This window comes from Branchiostoma floridae, chromosome 15, assembly GCF_000003815.2.
Source record: "Branchiostoma floridae strain S238N-H82 chromosome 15, Bfl_VNyyK, whole genome shotgun sequence".
NCBI classification, from domain to species: domain Eukaryota; kingdom Metazoa; phylum Chordata; class Leptocardii; order Amphioxiformes; family Branchiostomatidae; genus Branchiostoma; species Branchiostoma floridae.
Window position 1 is genome coordinate 15,096,575 of NC_049993.1, and position 22,634 is coordinate 15,119,208.

At 38.5% G+C, this 22,634-nt stretch overlaps 2 protein-coding genes across 2 annotated transcripts in view; one reads left to right on the forward strand and one right to left on the reverse strand.

Moving 5' to 3' along the window:
- The window catches only part of LOC118431710 (WD repeat-containing protein 18-like), an 8,746-nt gene extending 6,900 nt beyond the window's left edge, over positions 1 to 1,846 (forward strand). The window contains exon 10 of the mRNA XM_035842974.1: positions 915 to 1,846. Within this exon, the coding sequence (XP_035698867.1) occupies positions 915 to 1,049 (135 nt within the window). The 3' untranslated portion in view covers positions 1,050 to 1,846. The remainder of the gene's footprint in view (positions 1 to 914) is intronic.
- Positions 1,847 to 5,520: 3,674 nt separating this feature from the next.
- On the reverse strand, positions 5,521 to 22,485 carry LOC118431523. The gene is made up of 12 exons (XM_035842764.1): positions 22,130 to 22,485; positions 15,970 to 16,117; positions 15,063 to 15,241; positions 13,479 to 13,614; positions 12,727 to 12,822; positions 12,055 to 12,185; positions 11,050 to 11,141; positions 10,295 to 10,451; positions 9,626 to 9,724; positions 8,395 to 8,553; positions 7,548 to 7,643; positions 5,521 to 6,466 (listed from the first exon to the last, which is right to left on the reverse strand). The coding sequence occupies exons 1-12, from the start codon at positions 22,358 to 22,360 to the stop codon at positions 6,167 to 6,169; spliced, it is 1,824 nt and encodes a 607-aa protein (XP_035698657.1). The 5' UTR covers positions 22,361 to 22,485; the 3' UTR covers positions 5,521 to 6,166.
- Between the last annotated feature and the right edge of the window lie 149 nt (positions 22,486 to 22,634).

Here is a 22,634-nt window from a genome sequence, read left to right on the forward strand (position 1 = left end):
GAGATCTACACATGCAACAATAGTTATTTCTGAGCTGTGCACACTTTAGACATCTAGGTGTCCAATACACCATTTACAAAGCATCGATAACAATGCATTCGAAGACAACAAGGCCAAAAGTTTTCAGTATACTTTTTTTGTAAATTTCGGGGTAGGCAGCTCGTCGTGGGACGAACACACTGTCACATTCATTGCCAAATTTATATAGATCATAATTACACATGCTCACGGCACAAGACGAACATGATTCAACAACAATCTTGAATTTCTGTTGGTGACCTACAACTCATGTAAAAGTGTGAAGAACCGTTGCATAATAGCCCGGATCTACGACTGAATGGGCAAAATTGAACGTACGCAGCCATTTTCCCGCCATTTTTATATCTACGCTAGCAGTGAAGTGTTACGTCATAGCGGTTGTGACGGACAGAAGTTAAATGAAAATTCTTGACAGTATACGTCCGTTTTCTCATGACATTTTGTATGCTCATGCAGGTTTATGTTTTATGCATTTACTGACAGAAAAGGAAGGAACATCAGAGGATGTATAAATGTACATAGCGGCAGTTAATTGTGCCGTGTTTCTTCCTACCGGTATTTTGTACCCCCTCCCAACCACGCGCCCGTTCGCCGTGTAATTCCGCGGCGTGTTACAATTACAATATTACGCTTTTAGCAGGACAAGAGTGGCAGAAAAGTTACACAGAAGAAGCGGCAAGGGTAACCTATAACAGCAACATGTAACTGGAGAAAATGATGCGTTGACAATTTGTCAAATCAGTATGGCTAGAGAAATCGTCGTAAACGTACCGGTATTATGATAATAGATGTTAAACTGTTTAGAGATAGACATACATTTTATTTGATACTTTTGTCATCAGATTGCCACTTTTATTTCTTCTTTTGTTCTTCAGAAGGATATTCAGGAGAAGGGTGATCATGGGAGTAAACAGGATCTGGAGTTTGAAGTGAAGAGGTTGAAGCACATCAACCAGGAGTTGTATCAATATGCCGCTCAGAACATATTCAACACCAATGGAAAAAGCTGATATGACAATTATCATAATGGAAAACATCTTAGCATGAAAATTCATCTGTGCTTTGCTTTGTAAATGACATTGTGAAAAACAAAATTTTACTTGACTACAAAGTTGGGTCTTACTCAAAGTTTTGGTTGACCGCAACAACGTAGTTCCCAGAATCCAACCAGTGACGTAGAAGAGGAGATACATGTATTCACTGTGTGCATATATCTTCCCATGTTTACCTAATCAGAGGGTTCTTTATGTTTGTTTTAGAGGGTACATATCCGAAAGGTTTCCTTATTGCCAATTAGAGACTCTAATACGATTCAAATGTGTTTCTCATGAGTTTCATGGTAATCAATCACTTCTAGGAAGAGAGCATAGTAGACAGCAGGCTGGCAGGTCCTTGTTTTACTGTGGGTGGAGCAATTGGTTATGGGCATTGTGTTTTTGCCATGGGGTTCCACATGTGTATCCTTCAGTCATACATTGGAATCACAATTGAAAAGTGTCCCAGTATGTGTCTATACTGTATGACTGAGCTTTGCGAGGGAGCCAGGAAACCTGTATTGCTCCGTTCATATGCTCGCATGTTATTCCGGAAGCGTGTCAAGTGCTAAGCAGAGAAATCATCATGTGAGGTGTATTTTTTTTTTTGTATGCCCCAACCAAACCTAATTATCAAAGCCAGAGACCTCCCAGATATGAAGTGAGCACACTTAGCATTTAGATACTGTGCCAATGCTATTATATTGAGATTTGAGACAGAATATTGTCATAAAAAAATATCTCACCCAATAAACCACGATTGGACACTGGTATCTTTGACATCACTTCAGGAAGTTTCATTGCTTAATATGTATTCATAATTTAAAATTCAACTTCCTAATAGCATTAATATCTATTTGAATAACAGGTTCATGTAGTAAGAAGAAACTTGCAAATGATGGATATTTATTTCATCTCCAACATTTAATCAAAATTACACACACACACACAAAATGCAACTTTGTTGGCCCATCAGCAAATACAACGTATTATTACACAACATTTATAAACGACTACTAGACAATAGAACTATTTTAAGATGCACACAATTCTATAAATAGAGTTCAAACAGAGAAAATTGAACATAGGAAAAACACAACTTAGTCAAGTTAATACTTTCAATTAATAAGAAGTTGAATGTCAAACATTTTAGACCTTGCTTACCCTCCCCAAAGTGAAAGGGGGACTGAGAAATATATAATATTTGATTTATGAATTTTTGATGAATTATTTTTGTGATTGATGAAAAGTTGAGCTACTTGTTCCAGATATATATTTAAACTAGAGTTCAACGAACCCATCTCTTCGCCAAATAATCATGCCTTTATTTAAGACTTTAAGGTCTTATTCATGTATTACTAAATAGCAAATGACTGCATGAACTGTGTTCCTCACAAACACACAAACATTACCAAAACCAGACTGTGACCTGACAGATGACCTGGTAGCATCCCTGGTCAATCAGAATTTCATGCTTGTCAATTTAGACTTTGTCCCCAGTGTAAGGGCGTCCTCCAGCAAACCATCTGTATAACAGCTGTGTCCATAGATATAGGTCAAAATGAGATATATAGAGCACAGTTTATTTCTGTTAATAAGTTTTGCTGCAGTACCTTAGGAAGCCGCTAGGGGGCCCACTATCATAATTTATCTTCGTTTTCCTGACCCCTACCCACCTACCAAATATCATCAGGATTTTTTCAAGGCTTCTCGAGTTATGCATTCCACAAACAAAAGGACGCACACACTCGGCCCGCTACCGTCCTAACGAAAAATTCTACGTCAACTATTTTCGAACACAACCTTCCTTTCCGCAGCCGCTACTTAAATACTAAATATCATGAAAATCCATACACAGCTTCTTGAGTTATATGCTGTTGGCATGGATTTATGAACTTTCCTCATTAATTATGCAAATTAGCTACTGATTTGCATAATTAGTATTACATTGTATAAGTCATCACTCATTCTATCTACATACCGAAAATCCTTATGATCTGTTTACACGTTCTCAAGTTATCCTCGTCCAAAGTTTGAACGGAAATCGGTGCCTGCAGTTCCCAAAAAGCCGCTAGGGGGTCCAAACTCACAGCACTTACTCTCTGTTCCAAGGGCTATCTACCACTCAAAAATCATGACCACAGCATGTCCAGAACACGAAGTGCCAAAATTAAAAGTTTTGCTGCAGTACCTTAGGCAGCTACTAGGGTGCCCATTATCGAACTTGACCTTTGTTTTCCTAACCCCAATCCACCTAACAAATATAATCAGGATCCATTCAAGGGTTCTCGAGTTATCTTGCATACAGACAAACGCACTTACATACAAATCCCGCTACAGCACCTTAGGTAAGAGCCAGGTAAACCATTTTCGCACTTGACCTTCCTCTCTAAAACCGCTACACACCTACCAAGTTTCGTGAAAATCGCCCAGCTAGATTTTGACTTATGCTGCCAAAAACAAACCGCAAAAAACATACCAAGCTCGCTGCAGTACCGTAGGAAAACGCCAGGTAAACCGTTTTCAAACTTGGCATTCCTTTTGACAACTGCTACACACCTACCAAAAATCACAAAGTTCCATCCACAATTTCTCGAGTTATATGCTGTTGACCTACATACAGACCCAAGTCAAGCAATCTCATACTCTTCTTGGCGAAGAGAAAGATCGTAACTGGTAGACCTAAGTTAAAATCTGACTCTTCAACACCTCACAAACATTGAAAGCAGCGTTTCATTTATGTATGTATGTGCGTAGTAAATTCTGCCGCAATGCAAAATAAGTTAAAGTACATTGTGTCAAAGTGCACGCTTACTTTATAATAGCTTATAAACATTGGTGATGGGATATTGATAAAAAGGTGTTCTACAAACTCTTAAACATTGCGAACCTTGGACTTCTGAATTACTTAGCATGGACCAGTCCTCTTTTCACCCACAGTAAGTCCGATGGTCTGAAAATGGACTTACTCAAGGAGGATTGAAGATGGACTTACTGCCTAAATTGGTGTAAATACCTTTAACCCTATTCAGACCGGGGGGGGGGGGCTTTTGAGGCCCGCGCTAACTTCGATGTCCTATAACGCCAGAACGGCTTACGCTAGAACCACCAAATTTGGTGAGTTTTCCTAAAATATTGTTGGCAACAATTTTACGAAGTTTGACAAATTTTCCATTTTTTCTTGTTGCCATGGCAACCGTTTGTTGACAGGCAGTTTTGCCAAAAATCACTATTTTTGGTTCTAACTATGTATTTTTCACATTTATTTTCTATATTACTGCGATTTTGTTACATAAATAAAATCTTACATTATTCAGCATATCTTTCATAATTATATATGCATAAATTATGCTAATTTGATGACGTCATCAGCCCCAAATCCAAGATGGCGGACCGAATGGCCAGATCAATAATAACAAGCTAATTATCCCTTGAAATTTGTAACTACCTGGTATTTTTTCATCAAAAACCATCTAAATAAATGAATTTAGTCTATTTCCATTGCCCTTTGTGATTATTTGATGCAAAAAAAGTATTTTTCAAAATTCAAGGTGGTGGATATAATATGGCGGAGCCCAACTCGTATCTTAGATGTGCATGACGTCATTTTATGACGTCATTTTGACGTCATTGATGTTGCTATTGGCAACGCAAGTCGTAATAAACATTATTATTCTGTTATCTGCACTTGTTGTTACATTTTTGTAGCATAACTTGAAGATTTCTGAGAATACCCATTTTTCATGGGTTTGGCCAATGTAGTCAAATTGATGACGTCATAATTACGTCATCTTACGTCAACGTAACGTCAAACGTCACATACTTGTCAGATATTATGTCGAAATTATGTCCTGAAAATTTGGTGGCCCTACGGCACGTTGTTTTAGAGTTATAGGACTTAGAAGTGGAGGGCCTCAAAAGCCCCCCCCCCCCCGGTCCAGGGATGACCAAAAAAGCCCGGTCTGAATAGGGTTAAGGGCAGAATGAACTTTCAAGTGACAACAAGGCCAGGACAAAACTTAATTATTAGTTGCCAAAGTCGAAGCTTCCACGCCTGGACCCTGGTCGGGAGGAAGGCTTTCCACCGGCTGCAGAGTTCTGTCTGGAGTAGGTCTGCCTGAGGAAGGACCTACGCTGAGAGTCCCGGGGACGCATGTTGTTGTTCCGTACAAACTCCCTCAGGAACGCCCTGGCACCTCGCCTCCCTTGCTGCAAATGTGGATCACCCAAAACAAATATCATAAAGAAAACAGGCAACAAAAAGGGCTGTGATTCTAGTTCTAGTTCATAATCTGCAAACTTCCTGGTAGGAATATCACGCAGACGGAGGAGGCTCAACCCGAACTTCTTGAATGTGTCCAGTGAGGGGCTGTCGACAATATGGGCGGAGAGGCTGTTCTTTATTTCGTGGGGTCAACTGCAAACTACAAAATACTTTTTTAAAAATATGATACCTGCTCTTTATATATCTACACAGTACCACTGACGACCTTATACGTCTAAATGCTTCCAAACTCATACCCAGTTGTAATGAGTAACTTCTTTTTGGCGTGCCGATGTCTAACCTTCATCGACGTAATTACAAAATAAATTGAAAGATTAAGTGGGTTACTATCAACTGTTTTTAGGCTATAGCTAAAGTATGGTACGGTATTGAAAGTTGGTGCCCATCCCTCTCCTTCCACCGCATTTAATCTCCCCAACCAGAGTCAGGTAGCCATTTTACACGTAACCATGTCATCCTTGCATATATTTATTGCATTGAGGATTCAGTGGTAAAAGCAACCTTTATAACACTAGTATTTGGCAATACACATTGATTACGTATAGTCGTATTGAACATACATTTATATATATATAATATTAATTAGGTAATATTAAGTAATTTGCCGCTTGTTTTCGTAGATTTGTTTTTTAGGTATAATAGCCGACTGGACTCATATTTATATATTGCACATTGGTGACGAGTAGTTTATATTCAGTAATAAAAAAGGATGATGCTAGAAACGTAGAGAGGTAAGTTCAGCTGCCTTTTTTTTTACAAGCGAGAGGAAGTCTCGGCAGAAAAGTCAAGTCATCAACTAGGTGTTTGATCAGTCGGTGAAATCTTCAGTTTGTTCGATGGACTCTCTCTGACTCGCCGCAAAATGCGTTCTCTTAGGAACCGCCCCCTTGGAGTCATCAATGTAACCATATCTCGCAGAGTTAGAAGACTGTGCATCAGTAGAATCAGAGTCTAAGACGTTAGGAAGGTTTCTTGAGGAGGTAGAAGGAAGTTCGGGACCAGGTCGTCGCTGAGGTTTCCTAGGAGTACGTTGTTGTTCTCCACGCGGCCGAAGTTTGAATTTTTTTACGAAGTTTTTCAGGAAGGCCCGGCAGCCTCTCTTCCCTTGCTGTTAGGGAAGAAGAAAAAGAAGAACAAGACAAGATGTATAGGGATGGCAGTGAAGAAAGATTAAGAACTGTAAGAGCGTCGCAAAGATGAAAATGTGAAAGATTAATATCTTTCAATTCTAGTGTCATTCTACGTTCATGATTCCAAACCGGGACTCGACCGAGTAGCTTTCGGGAATGAAAAATAAAATATTAAAGACACAGAACTTTTAAAAAATCTTCAGCATGTGTATCTTCTACCTTTTATGTTCGTTTTCGCAAAAACCCTGCCCGGGCCCCGGTGTTAAAATGTGATGTAAGCACTGTAATAGCGTGGAGGTATATTTGGGACATAGCTGTACTTGTGTCGTAAACATTTGGTTATCTTGTATGGAAAGAGACTGTCTTTGATCCTTGTAATTAGTTGGTTCTGTCAAAGCCTGCTTGAGAATTATATCATGACTTAAAAATCTTACGACGACCAACACCAATGTCATTGCACGAAAAGGAGTGCGAGCATTTCATGGAACCGCAAAGCGTAATACAATATGTACACTGAATAATGGCCGAAGATAGATTAATCCTTGAAAGATTTTCTACAAAGAAAGATTACAGGCCATTCCCTTATCACATTCTCCTCATAGATTCCGATGCTGATTGTCCGTTTGTCTTTCAAAACATAATTTACATCCAAGACGGAATCGGTTTTGTTTCAATTTACTATCAAAATTTGATATAAATCCAGACATCAATGTAATTTTAGATGTGCATTTCTTAATGTACTACGCTGTGCTAAATTGTAGGATCTTTAGAGATTTGCCCCATATGTTACATAAGGCCACACTTGGCAAATGATACCAGTCTACCACACTAGTATCACTTTTACTCCACTAATTCACTTCTTTAATACAGGAATGAATGCCTTGTAATTGTTAGTTGTGATGCCACGTTTTGTCACTTCAAATCTTGTTACGACGTTTATGGTGTCTATTTTGATGATTTAGCCATCTTGTTTTTCTTACGCATCTCATTATTTTTGTATCCTGCATAGGATGCCATCTATAAATATTACATTGTGGCCTAATGTTTAACTTCTCTTACCTCGATCAAAAACAGTTTGTCCTCAGCTTCCAGATCAAAGTCCGCCGTGTCCACGTAGTCTGTGTCTACCCCGATGGTTCTATCGGCGTCTCTTTTCTGTAGACAAGGATAGTTGGTAGACAGCAATACATGAAAATTTTGCTTTTATCTGTTGTAAGATTTAGTATGATGATTGTGCATGATCTACGTTCCAATAGGTACTTAAGTTCCCTAAAAAAGTTCTTGTCACAGCTGTTGCATGACAGTCACGCGATTGCAAACTGAAGGAAAAGGCTATATCTATCATCGTGTCGTTTTATTGTAGTTTGCCTGAAAACCATACGGCATCAAAATCGTACAACAGTCTATATTAAATTTGAACGCATGGCATGATATGCGGTATGGTATTAATGATATTTTGTCCATACGGCAGTATTGTTTTAAGTCCGCAAAGTATTTTAATATATGTCAGTATATGATACTGACTCTTTGCATGTAAGTGTTCATTATGCATATATAGTTCATTGACACTTCCGAAAAAAAGGAACAAATCATTATCAACTAAAAGTGGTAATTTCCAACACGTCTCCACAACACAACACATGTACAGCCATCTACATCAGAGATCTACAACCATCCCTGAACAGAGACGGGTGCAACGTATGATCCACTGCTTAATGTGTCACGTCTTCTATCTGCATAACGTGACGTCACGGCAGCAGTGGATTGTTCAATCCTTGACAAAGACTGGTGCTGTTCAGTTGAAAATTTGGGTGAGTCCAATTTTAGTTGTTGGATATTACGGTTCAACTAGTCCAATGATGACTTCTACCAACACAGATGAACTTTCAAGTTAGACTAATCTTACCTCAACGTAAAGACGTTTTGAGATCATCATCTGAGCTGCTTGAAGCTGGAAGAGGAAGTCCCCGACGTTCTCGATGTTGCGCCGCTGATACCCCAGGTACTTAGAGAAGAGATGAACACCTTTCGTCTCTAAGTAGTTCACCAACTCTCTGTACGTGATCTAGGAAGATAGAGCAAAATTTAAATGGATAATTTTAAGCCATTAGTCAAGCGCGTGTATATAACAGCTCTGGTTTATGCGTTGGGGGAGTAACTGATGTGTGTGTGGCCTAGAACCCAGGAACCCTGGGTTCGAATCGCGGTTCGAATCATATTATGCTACCGATCTTGTGCCCTTGGAAAAATTACTTTACACTACTTTCCTCACTTCATCTAGTTATACATGTATAGCTGACGTCGGTTTGGAGCGAACTATACCGAGAATAGAATGAGTCCTTTGCTTTACCCCACCTAATGCCGACATATGCCCGGGAGCATAGAAAGTCGTGGAGAGATCCTGATTGTAAAAATAGGAGCTTTAGTCTCGATTGCGCTGAAAACACAGTAAACTAATAAGAGCCTTAAAGTTTTGAGATACTCAAGTCCGAAATTTAAAATGACTTGCTGTTTTCTGCAACTTGCTATCCTAAGATCCACTACGTTACACTAGATACAATTGGCTCTAGATATAAATTGGTGTATAGATATGACATGTCGTTTGGGCACTAAGTTCAATAGCAATTCATCACACTACGACCTAACTACATTTCACACGCCATAATACAATCATCATTGACCAGGACGCTGGCATGGATGATTTATCAAAATGAAAATTTGTGTTTTCTATAACATCAAGTAAAAGAGTATTATCGAAAGGATAGCAAGCCATATGTACCAATTGTACGGGTTTTATGTAACTTGTATTATTCATTTTTTTTCCTTTTTGTCTTTAAGTGTGCACAGTGCAAGGCCACTTTTGGGCACACAGAAATGACGATAATGAAGCATCATTTCTTCTCACTAAACATCAAGCTGAGGCTTCTAACTGACAAAATAGGTGAAGGAGAAAGCTGGACGGGAGAATTCCCTACCCCATTCAGCCGAAATGGTTTGATCCACTCACACTGGGAATACTAGTAGTAACCACTACTATTTTTCGACCAGTTTGGTGGGTTCTTTTATATGCTCAAGATGTGGCCCTCCTCAAACACAGGATGATCAGGGTGTCAGTATAGATTGACAGATAACCCTACCTGGCCGTCCCCATCCACGTCTAACATGTAGAACACGTCATCGATATTGACACCTTCTCCGAACAGGAGTCTCGCATCTTCAGGGGTGAACAGGTGCCTCTGTATGGTAATAACAAGGTTGGAATATATCACCATTAATGTCTAACATAACGACGTCTTTCGGATATGGTCTATGGTAAAAGAATGTAAAAGAAACGGTTAAATGGGTACTATTTTCAATATTATGAGGACTATGTGAAGACAAGAGCGTGTGTGTGAATGACAATGAGTCAGTAAATGTGTGCGTGTATGTATGTGTCTGTGTATGTATGTGTGTGAATGTATGTGTGAATGTATGAGTGTGTTGTGTGTGTGCGTTTGTGTGTATGTATGTGTATGTTTGTTTGTGTGCGTATGTGCGTGTGTATGTGTGTGTGTGTGTGTATGTGTGAATGTGTGCGTATATATGTGTTGTTTAGACACCGGTTCTAAGTATTCACTTGATTTTCATTAAGAAAGTTCACGCAATTAGCGCTTGGGCATGATTTTCCAAACAAATATAATGTTGTATTATTTCTTGATTACAATAGTGACATATTCGTTGTTCCAGTGGAGTGTGGTTATGTCTTCAGGTTTTTCTGTGCAATTTGTGGCAGCTGATTCGTAGTTCTGTTCGGAATTATGTGTTACCTTCCTGAAGGCCCGTTCCAGCTCCGTCTTGTCGATGGTGTCGTTCTTGTCCAGGTTGCTCTCTCGCAGGGCCGTCAGGAACTTGTCTGCCGCCTGGAGAACCTCACGTTTCACCCGCGCCGACTCCTCTTTCTTACGCTCAGAGTCCGTGTACTTCCTGATACACAAACAGATGCAATAATAAAGGGTTAATGCCCCTCTCCGAGGTGTATATGGTGAGATAATCCCTGGTCAGGTGCGATAACCGCGAAATTGACGAAAAAGGGTGCGGTTATTCTAATAACCGCACATTTTGACGTTACGGCTCAATAACCCATGGGAAGTGGGGGCCTCTGATTGGCCAACTTCATCTGGTTATATGATAATACATGTTAAGGTAAATAATAAAAGGATGTTATGGTAAATAATAAAAGAATTTTGTCCCAATATGTGAACTTTGCAATAGAATTGAAAACTATACATACATTTTTCTAGAATGTACTGGATAAAAAAAGCTCTTGTGTAGAGTAAATATTATTGAGGATAATGTTTTGTTGGGATCTAACAAATATTGTAATACTTTGCTGACAATCGCCAAGTATTCTATATTGAAAGATAGATAGATATAGATATAGATAGATACTAAATATATATGTATATAGCATACGATAGGTACAGTGGAAATGTAGATTACAAAGGTGGGGAATACGATTAATGTGACAGATACGATGTATAGGGTGATAACTATACAGCATTTTAACTACTCCGCCACTTACTTTGCGAGTTTGGAATTTGGCCTTGGCATTCTCTTGCCGTCAAACCGTGAGTTGAGCTCGTACTCCAAGAACTCCGGGTCGCTATCAGAATACTGTGACAGACATTAAAAGTGTTAGATGGCATCCCAAAGCTCACATAACATAACGTTGACTAGTTGATCATATCCAGTTGCTTGAGTAACTGTTTTTTTTTACATATCTTATTACCTGGATGTCTAACTTTCATCGACGGAACTTTGACTAACAGATATGTATAACAAAAGAGAAAATATAAACTTATTGCAAATTAAGACCACAGACATGAAGATACAAAAACTGGGACATTTGCTGCAGATGTAATGTAATTAGCATCCAAATAGAGCTTCTTGCGTTATGCTGACCAAAAATTTCCCGAAACTCATACAGACGTATACATAAAAAACAATGCCTCAACTTCATAGAGGATATATGTATTCTGCAAAGAATGAACATTGCTAAAAATAGTAGCGAAGATATTTGAAAGCAATCGTGAACTTTTTTCTAGTTCAATGACCTTCATATGACCTTTTTGTTTCATCTCTAATCCAATATGTTTTAAATGGTTGAGATTGTTGCTGGATAGTGGGTTCTTTACTCGCTTCCAGATATCTATATAAATAAATAGATGCATATTTTGTAAACATTATTTTTTAGGCTTTTAAAAAGTTTTTGGAAAAAATAATGAACGCCTAACAATTATAGATATTGTGGATATATAAAAATTTAAACACAGAGCAAAGTATAACGCTGGTTCACCTTTATCCGAGGGTGACCTATATTCGCTGTTTGTAAAAAAAAGCGTAAAACTATGTAGGCATATGAAGTCGGCGGACGGTGGTTTCAAATCGGAACATTTTGAAAATAGTGCGAATTTGAAACCGCAATCCACAGATTTGATACTCCTAAATGTGCTGTTTTTAAAGACAACGAATAAAGGTCACCCTGCGGATAAAGGTGAACTAGTGTTAATTGAAAGTGTTAATTCACCAAGAGAATGCCGAAAGTCCGTTCGTTGTAGGTTCCGAAACGCTCGGATTTCTGCATGAGAGTTTGGACATCCTCTAAGTCGTGCAGTTTGTTAATGAAAGCGCTGTCACTCTCCATACACAGCCACCATCCTATAGGACGGAGGAGATTTTTATATTCGTCAAAATTTACATTAAAATTACTAAAAAGTCAATAATACTTAATTACTTAATAAATTGGCTTGTGATATATCAATATTATCTTTCATGTATTTGAGTTGATTTAAAACATTGTGTACGAAGCTCTAATGGCGATATGTCTGTACTTGGATATATAGATAAATAAAATTGTATATAGAGTGTCCATTCATTTGTTAAGTGCCGAGTAGTGCCTAGTGGTACATAGAGCAGCAAGTTTCGGCTTTTTTAGTAGCAGGGTATATTTTCAACGGTAAGAAGTACTAGATTCAGATTCGGGGTAAATTAAACAGGATACTTAAAGTTTATGTACCTTCTGAAAGAGGGAAGACGCCTGAGCCGAGAACAAATCTAAATCTAGAACTTAACTGTGAGGCCCCTTCCAGTTGAGCCACGGAGACATACCGCAATCGGTCACTGTTTCTCAGAGACTAAATGACGAAAGTAAATCAATTCAGATAGCTAATGATTAATTGTAGAATATCAATTGACTCACCGTCGAAACAATGGATGGGATAGTTGCACCCGAATCCTCCGTCAATAAAGACGTCTTCAAACTCGAATTGCTTAAACTTGACACACTGGAATAGACCTGTAAAAAAATTGTTTTAAACACCATGGCGTTACATGATTTATGATATAACCAAATATTATAATTATATAATGATCATAATAACACTACTACTGGCAACACCATTATTGCACACAAAAATTTAAAATGCGCGAAGTATGACATCTACTAGTAAAAAACTTCAGTCCCATAAGGCTAACATATCTAATAAAAGAGTGTGCATTAGGGATGAATTCGATTGATGGAATTTCTAACGTGTTGACATCTTTAATTGAGATAAATCATTGTGTACAAAATGTATTTTGTATTGTGGGATACGTATACAATAATATTTGGGACATACAATCAAAAATACTAGAAATAGCAATGATCTGTGAAGCGTTATTGGACACATTTGCACTTGATTATGAGTGTAAAGGTGGATTCTCACTGCACTAGGGGCACCATTGCGGCACTGCGGGGTTCGACAGATACTCAACAAATTTAAGAGATCAAAAATGAATTTTTGTTTTGTGTATTTTGTTGTATTCTAAGTCATAATGTTACGTATTATGTAATATCTGAATTATCAAATATCGCGAAAATAACAAAACAGTGCCGCAGTGAATAAACCCCACAGGGCCTCACCAGTGGCCCAAGAGCAGTGAGAGCCCACCTTAAGTGTCAAGCAGACTTACCCGGTATGGCCATAGACATGCGGACAGCCTTCCTGATTGACATGTCCGGTGTGGTCTTCACGTGACAGTACATCTCCGTCATGTAGTTCAGGTTGAACACCACAATGGCCAACTCAGTGTGGAAGGTCTCATACAACTGAAAAAAAGTCAATGTACAGTTCGTAAAATTCATTCAGGATTCTTTGATTGACCTTATTATCTTAGCAGCGTGTTAGGCCTAGTGTTTTCTGTTTCAGTCCTGAAGAAAATTAGGGTCGGTAGGTTGTTTTTGTTGTTATAAATTTCCTGGAAGTCTGATTTGCTTTCAGCGACCCATTTCTTAATGTTATTAGACAAAGACAAATAACTTTTCATGTCAGTTTCTTATGCCAAGTCTGTGGGCTTGCATGTGTCGAGCAACGACCATTGCGTTGAGTATCTTTATCAATAGAATACTAGTATCATAACCATAATAAAGTCAATGCACACTATCTAGGTATTGGCTTAAGGGTTTTGATAAATAGTCTGCGAAAGAATTTATTGGGTACGTGCTTGACTATACCATACTCTTTGTTGCTCTTCTACTATTCAGGTACATCCCGTTCTTGGCATTAAAAGACACAGCAAGAGAAACATACTATTTATTGACATTTTCTGCCAAGACTCCGCCTTCCTCACCCACAAGTTCTTAAGAAGTTTTATCGTAAATGCATGCTAGTTTCTACGACTAGGATTGTGTGCGATCCGTCTCTCTCACGGCTATATCACTAGCCAGTCATCAGCCAATTAGATATTTCCTTTCTTGTTGTTGGAGGAGAAGTTAACAGCCAATCACGTTGCCTCTTAGTCAAAGGCGGTTCTGCCAATTTACTGATGTCGATGAAAATGTCGAAACGCAGGTCGGCTTTGCTTGATATTCAAACAGCGTACCTTCTATAAAAGAATTAGTTGTACATTTTGGAAGCTCTTGAGATTTTTCTCTCAAATATTCAGCATTTTGCTTAAGATTCAGGTCTATCAATTGCTTCGTTCCTTGACATATACAACGTACAAACAGTCGACCTGGCATGGGAGAATAGGGTGTACAGAAAACTCTGGAGACTTCTCTGTCGCTGCTGTGCTTGCCCCTCGGTTCAAGCACATTACGGGAACGGGTCGCTGGGGGGCAAAACAGACTTTGGAGAAATCTTGATCAGAATTTAGATTGGTGTCAACATAACTCCCAGCAGAGCTTACCCTAGAAACGGCTGGAATAGGATTTTACTTGCAAATCGTTTTAGAAGGACAACGGGGCCTTAGGGTAGTCAAGATTTTCACAGATCGGTTGGTACGTGAATTATAACTATACCCTTAAAGTGTCGCTCGGGGATATTTGACTGTTATCTGACAAGTTTACATAAAGATTGAAATTGAGAAAGATTTGTACAATTACCATGGACTTATATCTCCATATTACAGTATACCGCAACAAAAATGCATTTTAACTTTGTGTAGCATAAAGTAGGCCAGATGCGCTGTAAGAAAGAGTTAAACGACTACATCTCTCTCTCTCTCTCTCTCTGTGTTTTTTGTATGGTTTATCCTGAACATGTTATTGTTACTCACTTCCAAGAACGTGATGTCAGCATTCCCGGTGTTTTCCTTCAGGATTCCTCCGAGCCAGATCATGAATGACTCCGCTTTGTTCCAGCCATAGCCGGAGAGCAAGTTGGGCAGGAGGCTGAAATATCCACAGCCATGGTCTACAAAAGAACATTTTTTACATAATGAGTTGATCGCATTTTCTTGACATAAGGATAGATACAAGTGACAGGACAAAATCGGTGAAGGAACGTTTGATCTTTCATTGTGATAAAGAATGCTGAGCTCCTATTCGTAAGTTGATAAAAGTCAGAAATCCAGGTATCAAGATACGCCAGATAATGATTTTTGAAATGGAACTAGATATGGCATAAGTAACGGTCAGATGTTTCAAGTAACAACCACTGCCTTTCCTCTGTGACAGGGTTTAAACAATCATGCTTTTCAACATATATGTGAAACATCTTACCGTTTCCAAAATCATCTCCAGTTGTTTGGGTAGCTATTAATTGGCGGGAAATTGTCAGAAACAGTATAGAATCGACTTATTGCTGTAGTTATAAGTCTATATCAAGCTCCACAGAACCCCGGACATACTAATTTGCTTAAATTTGCTTTTGGACAGACGAGGACGGTATAGTACTGCACTGAAGTTAGTAACTTATATTAACAGTGCCACGCACATACAGTGTACAGAGTACTACAGACAGAAGGAGGTATTTCTTTTACCTCCCCAACCAAAGTCGGGTACCCATTTTTACACCTCGGTGAAGTGAGGACGTTTGTATAAAGTGACTTTCCCACGGGCACATACGTCGGGGCACGGCAGGTATCGAACTCGGGACCTCGCAGAGTGCGTGCTGAATTGAAAAGACTAAACTTTAAATGCACGAAGCTCTGTAAACATGTAGTTTACTCAAACGGAGCATACCAATGAAGACCTTCCGCATGTCTTGGTCCACATAGTCCCTGGCCTCGTTGGTGCTCATCCCGATGGCGAGGAAGGTCGCGGTGATGGCGCCTGCACTCGTGCCGGAGAAACGTTTGATGTTCTTCCATATCCCTGCCTCTTCAAGAACCTATTATAAGAATTTATATAAAAAAGGTAATTGCTTTTTTACGTGCCGAAGATTTATATGCTCTTTCACAGAGCCCACTACTCATTTACGTGCGACTGGAATTATGGGTAACATGTCGAAGGTGAAAGCTCCATTAATGTGAAAATTCCGCCATTTTTCAGGCGCCATTTTGTTCCAGAAATTTTTCAAGAAAATAACATCATATCAAACTTACTGCTAGAAAAAAAAGTAGTACAGGAATACCTGTCCTCTGTGCATTTTATATATAATGCAGAATCTCTTTTTGAAAACAACAAAAATAATATTGCAAAACCCATTTTTGTTTTTTCTTTGCCTGTTATTTGAAAACCACCTTGCTTGATTATTAATTAAAGCTATTAGATCCCGGTTTCCATCAAATAATTAGAAACATTACGTCTTTAGAATTTATCTATTTTCAATCCATCTTTCCATGTCACAGATGAATCATTGTCAATACAAATGGAGTCATTGGACCTTTTCCATTGAATATCAACGTGTGAATACCCAGCCATATGTATCTTGATTAAATGTCTGTTTCCGTAGGCGTAAGGTAGTGTTTTGATGTAATTAAGTTCCCGTATCGAACTATGTAAAGTTACTAGTGGGCTCAGGCTAGTATTAACTGTACAAAGTAATTGTGAAAATTATAGCCCCAACGCTTTCAATACTTTCACTTGCGGTGAAATCCCTAGTGAGTTCATTTGGAAAGAGAGGAGATAATTATCTTATTTTCGCTCGCAGTGTAAATTGTACCCACGAGATCAAAATAATTATCTGAGTGATCTGGGTTTGCAATATTTAAAAATGTTAAATGGGAAGAGTCGAGTTTAACCCTATTCAGACGTGTGTGTTGGGGGCAGGGGGGTATGAGGGAATTCTTACAAACTACAATCTCCCCCTTTTAGCTAGTCAACTTATCTCCAATAGATTAAGTCATTAGCTAATGTTATGTTACGGTATCATTTGCCCGTAGGTGATACATCTTCAGCCACAAAATTCGTCCCGGTGGACTACTGGATACCGGAGGGGTACTTCTCGGTTTTCTTCAAGATCAGATCACGACGATTATTCGCTGCCGGATCCCGAAGCAGCCTGGAATTCACAGGGATGGTGGCCCCAAGAAGCCATACAAAGGTCTCGTTCGGAAGAGAAGAATAAGATAGTTCAGAAACTACCCGGAAGGACATTTTTTTTTTTCAAATTTTTCAGTGGTATGCCGTAAATTACTGCGCACTCGTGAATGTTTCCATAACAACGCCATTTCAAATGTCTAAAACCATTGCAGCAAAACAGAGAAATTGTTGCTATTTTTTAAATAGTCATGTTTTATATTTCAGACGTTACGTAGTGCTGCAAATCAACGTAAAATACTACAGATTATCAGTCATTGTGTCCTCTCCACACGTAGATGTGTCTTATATTAAAGTCTGTTCTCATAAGAGAGTTGCCACGGAACGAAGCCGTATGTGTTATAGGTTACCACTAGCACATTTTCTCAGTGACACAATTCAGTGAGTCAGACCACCTGAAGCTAAATTACTAGCTTGACACAATTCTGTCATTGCTCAATGACCCGTACTATTAAGGTGGGGCCGACCATTATTGTCAAGACACCCGTGATGATTTATTATGACGTTAATATAACGAGGCAGCCAGGGACACTGTTCATCCAAGCATATCAACTCTGCGGCCTAAAAAAACAAGTGATGTTTCTGGTTATTTATTTATTTGGAAATGTGACAGATATATTACAGAGACTCTCAGGTAGTGTTGCTGATATTGTATTCTACAAGCAGGAACAAACAAATACAAAAGAATGGTACATTATAACGCTACACACGTTTATGGCTATGACAGACCCTAGTGAAAACGTACCCTGCAACCAGAGATTTTTAGGGTAGCTTTTTTTTGGTTCACTGCTAGCAAGCTACATACTATTTCTTGTCTGACAAGAGAAGGTTGTAGAATTATTTTCCAAATGTTTTCCGTATTTATGTTTCGTTAGAAAATAGAAATTATGATAAATCAATATATGTGGTACGTTTGAGTCATTGATTCTGTAGGTCTAAATCTTCCCGTCACATTAACGTCCTTTATTCCATCTAAGCAAAACGGACAAGACGCAAATTATCTATAGCGTTAAATGCTCTAAAATGCCTCAAAGGAATCGGTTAATCTAAGATTACTGGAATGGGAATTTAGTGAACGTGTCGATTTTATTGACAATTAAGGCAATAAAGAAACCTTAAAAACCCCAATGTACGTCAGATAAATCCGATGATTATGTCGATACTAACTTCCAAGCTTTATGTCCCTATTTAACGTAACAGATGCCATCACATTGGGGCCTTCGAAAGGGTTTTCTGTATACGTCAGATACTATAGCTCAGCATTGAAACCATTTCTTTCATTTCATTTTATTTATTCAACCAGGAAAAACACTCCCAGGCTACAGCCTGCTTTTCATGTGCCCCTGGGCACATATGCATACTAATACATAGTACATACAACATGGTTTGGAAATACACTGGAGTTAACATAGGAAAAATGTTGCAATATACAACAGTATGTCCGGCCGGCCGCTAGCAGTAATGTTACAGTCCAATCTGATCACTTGATATGACGACGTCTTCAAAATCAATATCAATGCTAAAGTCTTACGATCTTTGATTAAACCTTGAGCGCTACACGAAAAAAAATATATATATATATATTTTACTGCCGTTAACTATTATCGTCTCCTAGAGACAATAAATAATCTGACATAAATTGAATTTGAAGAGCGCAGATGAACAAAATGATTACGAACGGTCTTTAGATTTGGTATATTAATAATGATTTTTTTCTTGATGCGTCGATTGTTATTTTTTCATCGTATTTGGTGTCTGGTGTCAATGTAGTTGGCCTCTCAATATTTAGATACAGATGAATTGATAATTATGCAAATGCGCATGTTCGTATACTACAAGGACGGCGTTTCGGTTAGCAATCGTATAAGCCAGTGAAATTATGTAGTGCCTTTGCACAATCATATATTCTACTTGTATCATAACTATTCTACTCTTATAATAAGTTTTTCATAGTAAAGACCCAAATATCGCCGCGCTTTTTGGCATGCTTTACCCAGATATAGTTATCATTCTGTTCTTGGGTTAAAACGAGAGACCGCATAATTTTTAGCCTTTTAGATGTTTCCGTTACACAGTTTAAATTAGTTTTTACGCAATCCTTTGACAAGTGGAAATCCTTATGAATGCATTAACTGATATATAGAGTCAAAAATCAATCGTAGTTCGACCATCGGTACGGATCCAAGACTGTACAGTTAGACATCGGAAATAGTTCCAGTTCGGAATAAAATTGTGCTGTATTTAGCCATTGTTGATACATTCTCTGATAAGGAGTGTCGGATTCGGCGCTATTCCCCGAAGGTTGCTGTTCATATTCGGTCTGATCACTAAGGAAGAGATATATAGTCAGAATAATATCTTTTATCAACTTTCTAGTATTTGCTGAACAACCTTACATTGACTATTTGTCTATACTTGGAAAAGTGCCACCACTGCTTCATAAACGATACATGATATCGTATACTACTGAGCATTTCATACTTAGGAATCAAGACCCATCCAGGACAAAATATGCAAAAAAGGAAGTTTAGTTCCAGTAGCAAGGTCAGGTCACTCACCGGTTGACCCTAAGTCGGCCTTGACCTCCGGTTACCTAAGCACTATTCACATACCAAGTATCGTTAGAATTCATTCAGAGTATCTAAAGTTGTAGTGACCAAAAATATCTGGAAAAACAAAGGCGCATACACAAAAAGACACAGATAAACACAGACGCGCTTATACGCACAAAAACACAGATACACACGTACACACAACGATATAGATATAGAAGTACACCCAGAACACAGATACATAGAATCATAGACTCGTGTACGCTTCCAAACAAAATCACACACACAATACGAACCATGCCTTCAGTTTTATGGGGGTAATAAAAAGTAATGTACGTTTTAGCCCCGTTTAAACCGTAGCATATGGCACCGTACAGTTTGGTAATCAGGTTGTTCTTGACACCGTGATATTATTCCGCAGTAAGGGCAAGCAATATAGATGGCGTTGGGCACGGAAAACGGGGATAGGATAACTGAGCGGTGGTATTGATTATTGTATCTATACTGGGCTGTTTCAGGGATTAGCGTTTGTTATTGCGTCAAATCACAAATGCAAGGGTAAGACAATTTGGATGTACATGTGTATACCTTTAAAAAGAAGTCACTGTTTGATGAAAATTCTATTAAGAATAAGAACGAATTGAATTCTACTAATTAAACAACGTTCTTCGAGTATAGAAAACGATGAAGTACATGTACTTTAGAAGTTCGCGGAGATTTACTTTCGCGGTAACAGAAAAATGGAGTATTCACGGTGGTTTTAAGTTCGCGTTAGCACCATAGACTCTAGTCACATACTAAAATGGAAAAATATTCACGGTGGTTTTGAGTTCGCGGTGAGGAGGCCACCGCAAAAACCGCGAAGATAAAACTACCGCGAACATTTCTGCATTTACAGTAGTATTCTAATAGTAATATAATCACACACATGAAACTTGAATTCAACGATCCAATATTCACCAAATGGTTTCAACGTTTATAGCGTTTCCAGTTGATTATTCAAAAACAAAAAAGCACAACCTTATTGCTAAAGGTAACAACCAAAAAACGTACGGTGCATGTATCAAATCCTTGCGGGACAATATGCAGCGTCATAAATATTAATCTAACGTCATTATTACTTTTAAGAAATCTGGGTCAACATTGTAAACTAGTAATTGCATTGGACATTTGGGAAATTGAGTCGGATGATTAAAATCTCATGCAACAAAACATGTACATATGTTTTACTATGTATGGTTAAAAAAACGGTATAATACATAAATATGTATTTTAATAATAATACATAATTTATAATTATGTTTTTGATAGAGATCTTAATCTGCATTCATAAAGCGTATACAAGCTTATCATATTCGTATTTATGTAATATCTAATCAGTCTTAACACAAAAGATTTTGCGCTCTGTAGCGTTGAAGTTTTGAGGGCTTTGTGTTCATCATATTTTTCTTATATCTGTCGATATCATTTATAATTTTCTACCAACAAAAAAGTGTGGTTGTATATGTCATTATTATATACGTCAACATTATCAACTTCAACTCTTCAACTGAAGAGGAAATTTTTCGCTTTATATGCGAAAGAATTTCTTTTACACATACAGACCATGTACTCTATATGTTTGGTCCTGAATATGGTTAAGGTCAACTTAATTTAGGCCGCAGAATTAGGTATTGGAACATAAACAAGGCCGTATTTTAGACCCCCAGCAAGGTACTGATCCAATCGTTGTATCGATTATACATCAGTCAGGCAGCCCTAGTGTGTACTGTATGTCTTCAAATATTTGCATTCGTTCTACTTTAAGGTTATTGTAATGCCTCCTCCTTTAATATGTGCTTTGCTGTATTGTCAAAAATAGCAATAAGCTCATTTCTACTGCTACTGTGAAATTAAATATAAATTAATGAATACCCATTAGTATATTTTTTAATTTAAGTATTCATCAAAACAATGACAAAACGTACGTGTAAAAGTAACGTAGATATAGTATGCGATATTAGTATTGGATATAAGGATACAAGCTTCTTTGTGTTCTTAATCCATGCCCCTTTTCCCACTAGACGACAAACTTAACGGAAGCGTGTAACTGATTTCATACAAGGTATATCATACAAAACGTAAGCATGACCGAAAAGACAACAAAACGCACAAAGCGTAAAATCTCTTTTTCTGTACTACTATCTATGACATTTTAGGTCACAGAGAGAGACAGAGCCGAGAGAGCGCTGTTCTAGCGAAAAAGGGGTATATATAGTGAACATATCGGAATGTATGACTTTACGGTGTGAATCGACAATACATCGTACCTGCAAGGCTCCAAAATACGCCAGCCCCCTATTCCCTCCTCCCTCCAGCACCAGGTTCTCAAACGGGAAGTCGTACTGGCTGTAGTCGGTGAAATCCTGGTCGATCTCCCGTGAGATCCCCACGCGGAAGTTCCCGATGGGGTTGGCGGGCCTCCCCGCATTATGGTCCGCCTCCCTCCGCTCCATCAGGCTGTGGAACCCCTCCTGAACGGTAGACTGTGCTCCGCCCATGTTTTTAGTCCTCCCGCTGGCTCAGTCACTCTGGAATGAAAGCGTTGGGTGGTTTAGTGGAATGATACTTTAGGGGATACTGCGCTATTGACAGCCATTTGATGAAATAAAAGCCGCATAACTGCCAAGAATTCACCAAAACACCAGGTGGTGTGTGGTTATAGTGAGGGTCTGCATGCTCTTTTCCGTAATGCGTAGGCAGGCCTTTTCAATTTTCCGTAATTCGTAGGGAAGTTATCTTATTTTACGTAATTCGTAGTGGGGATGAAGAGTA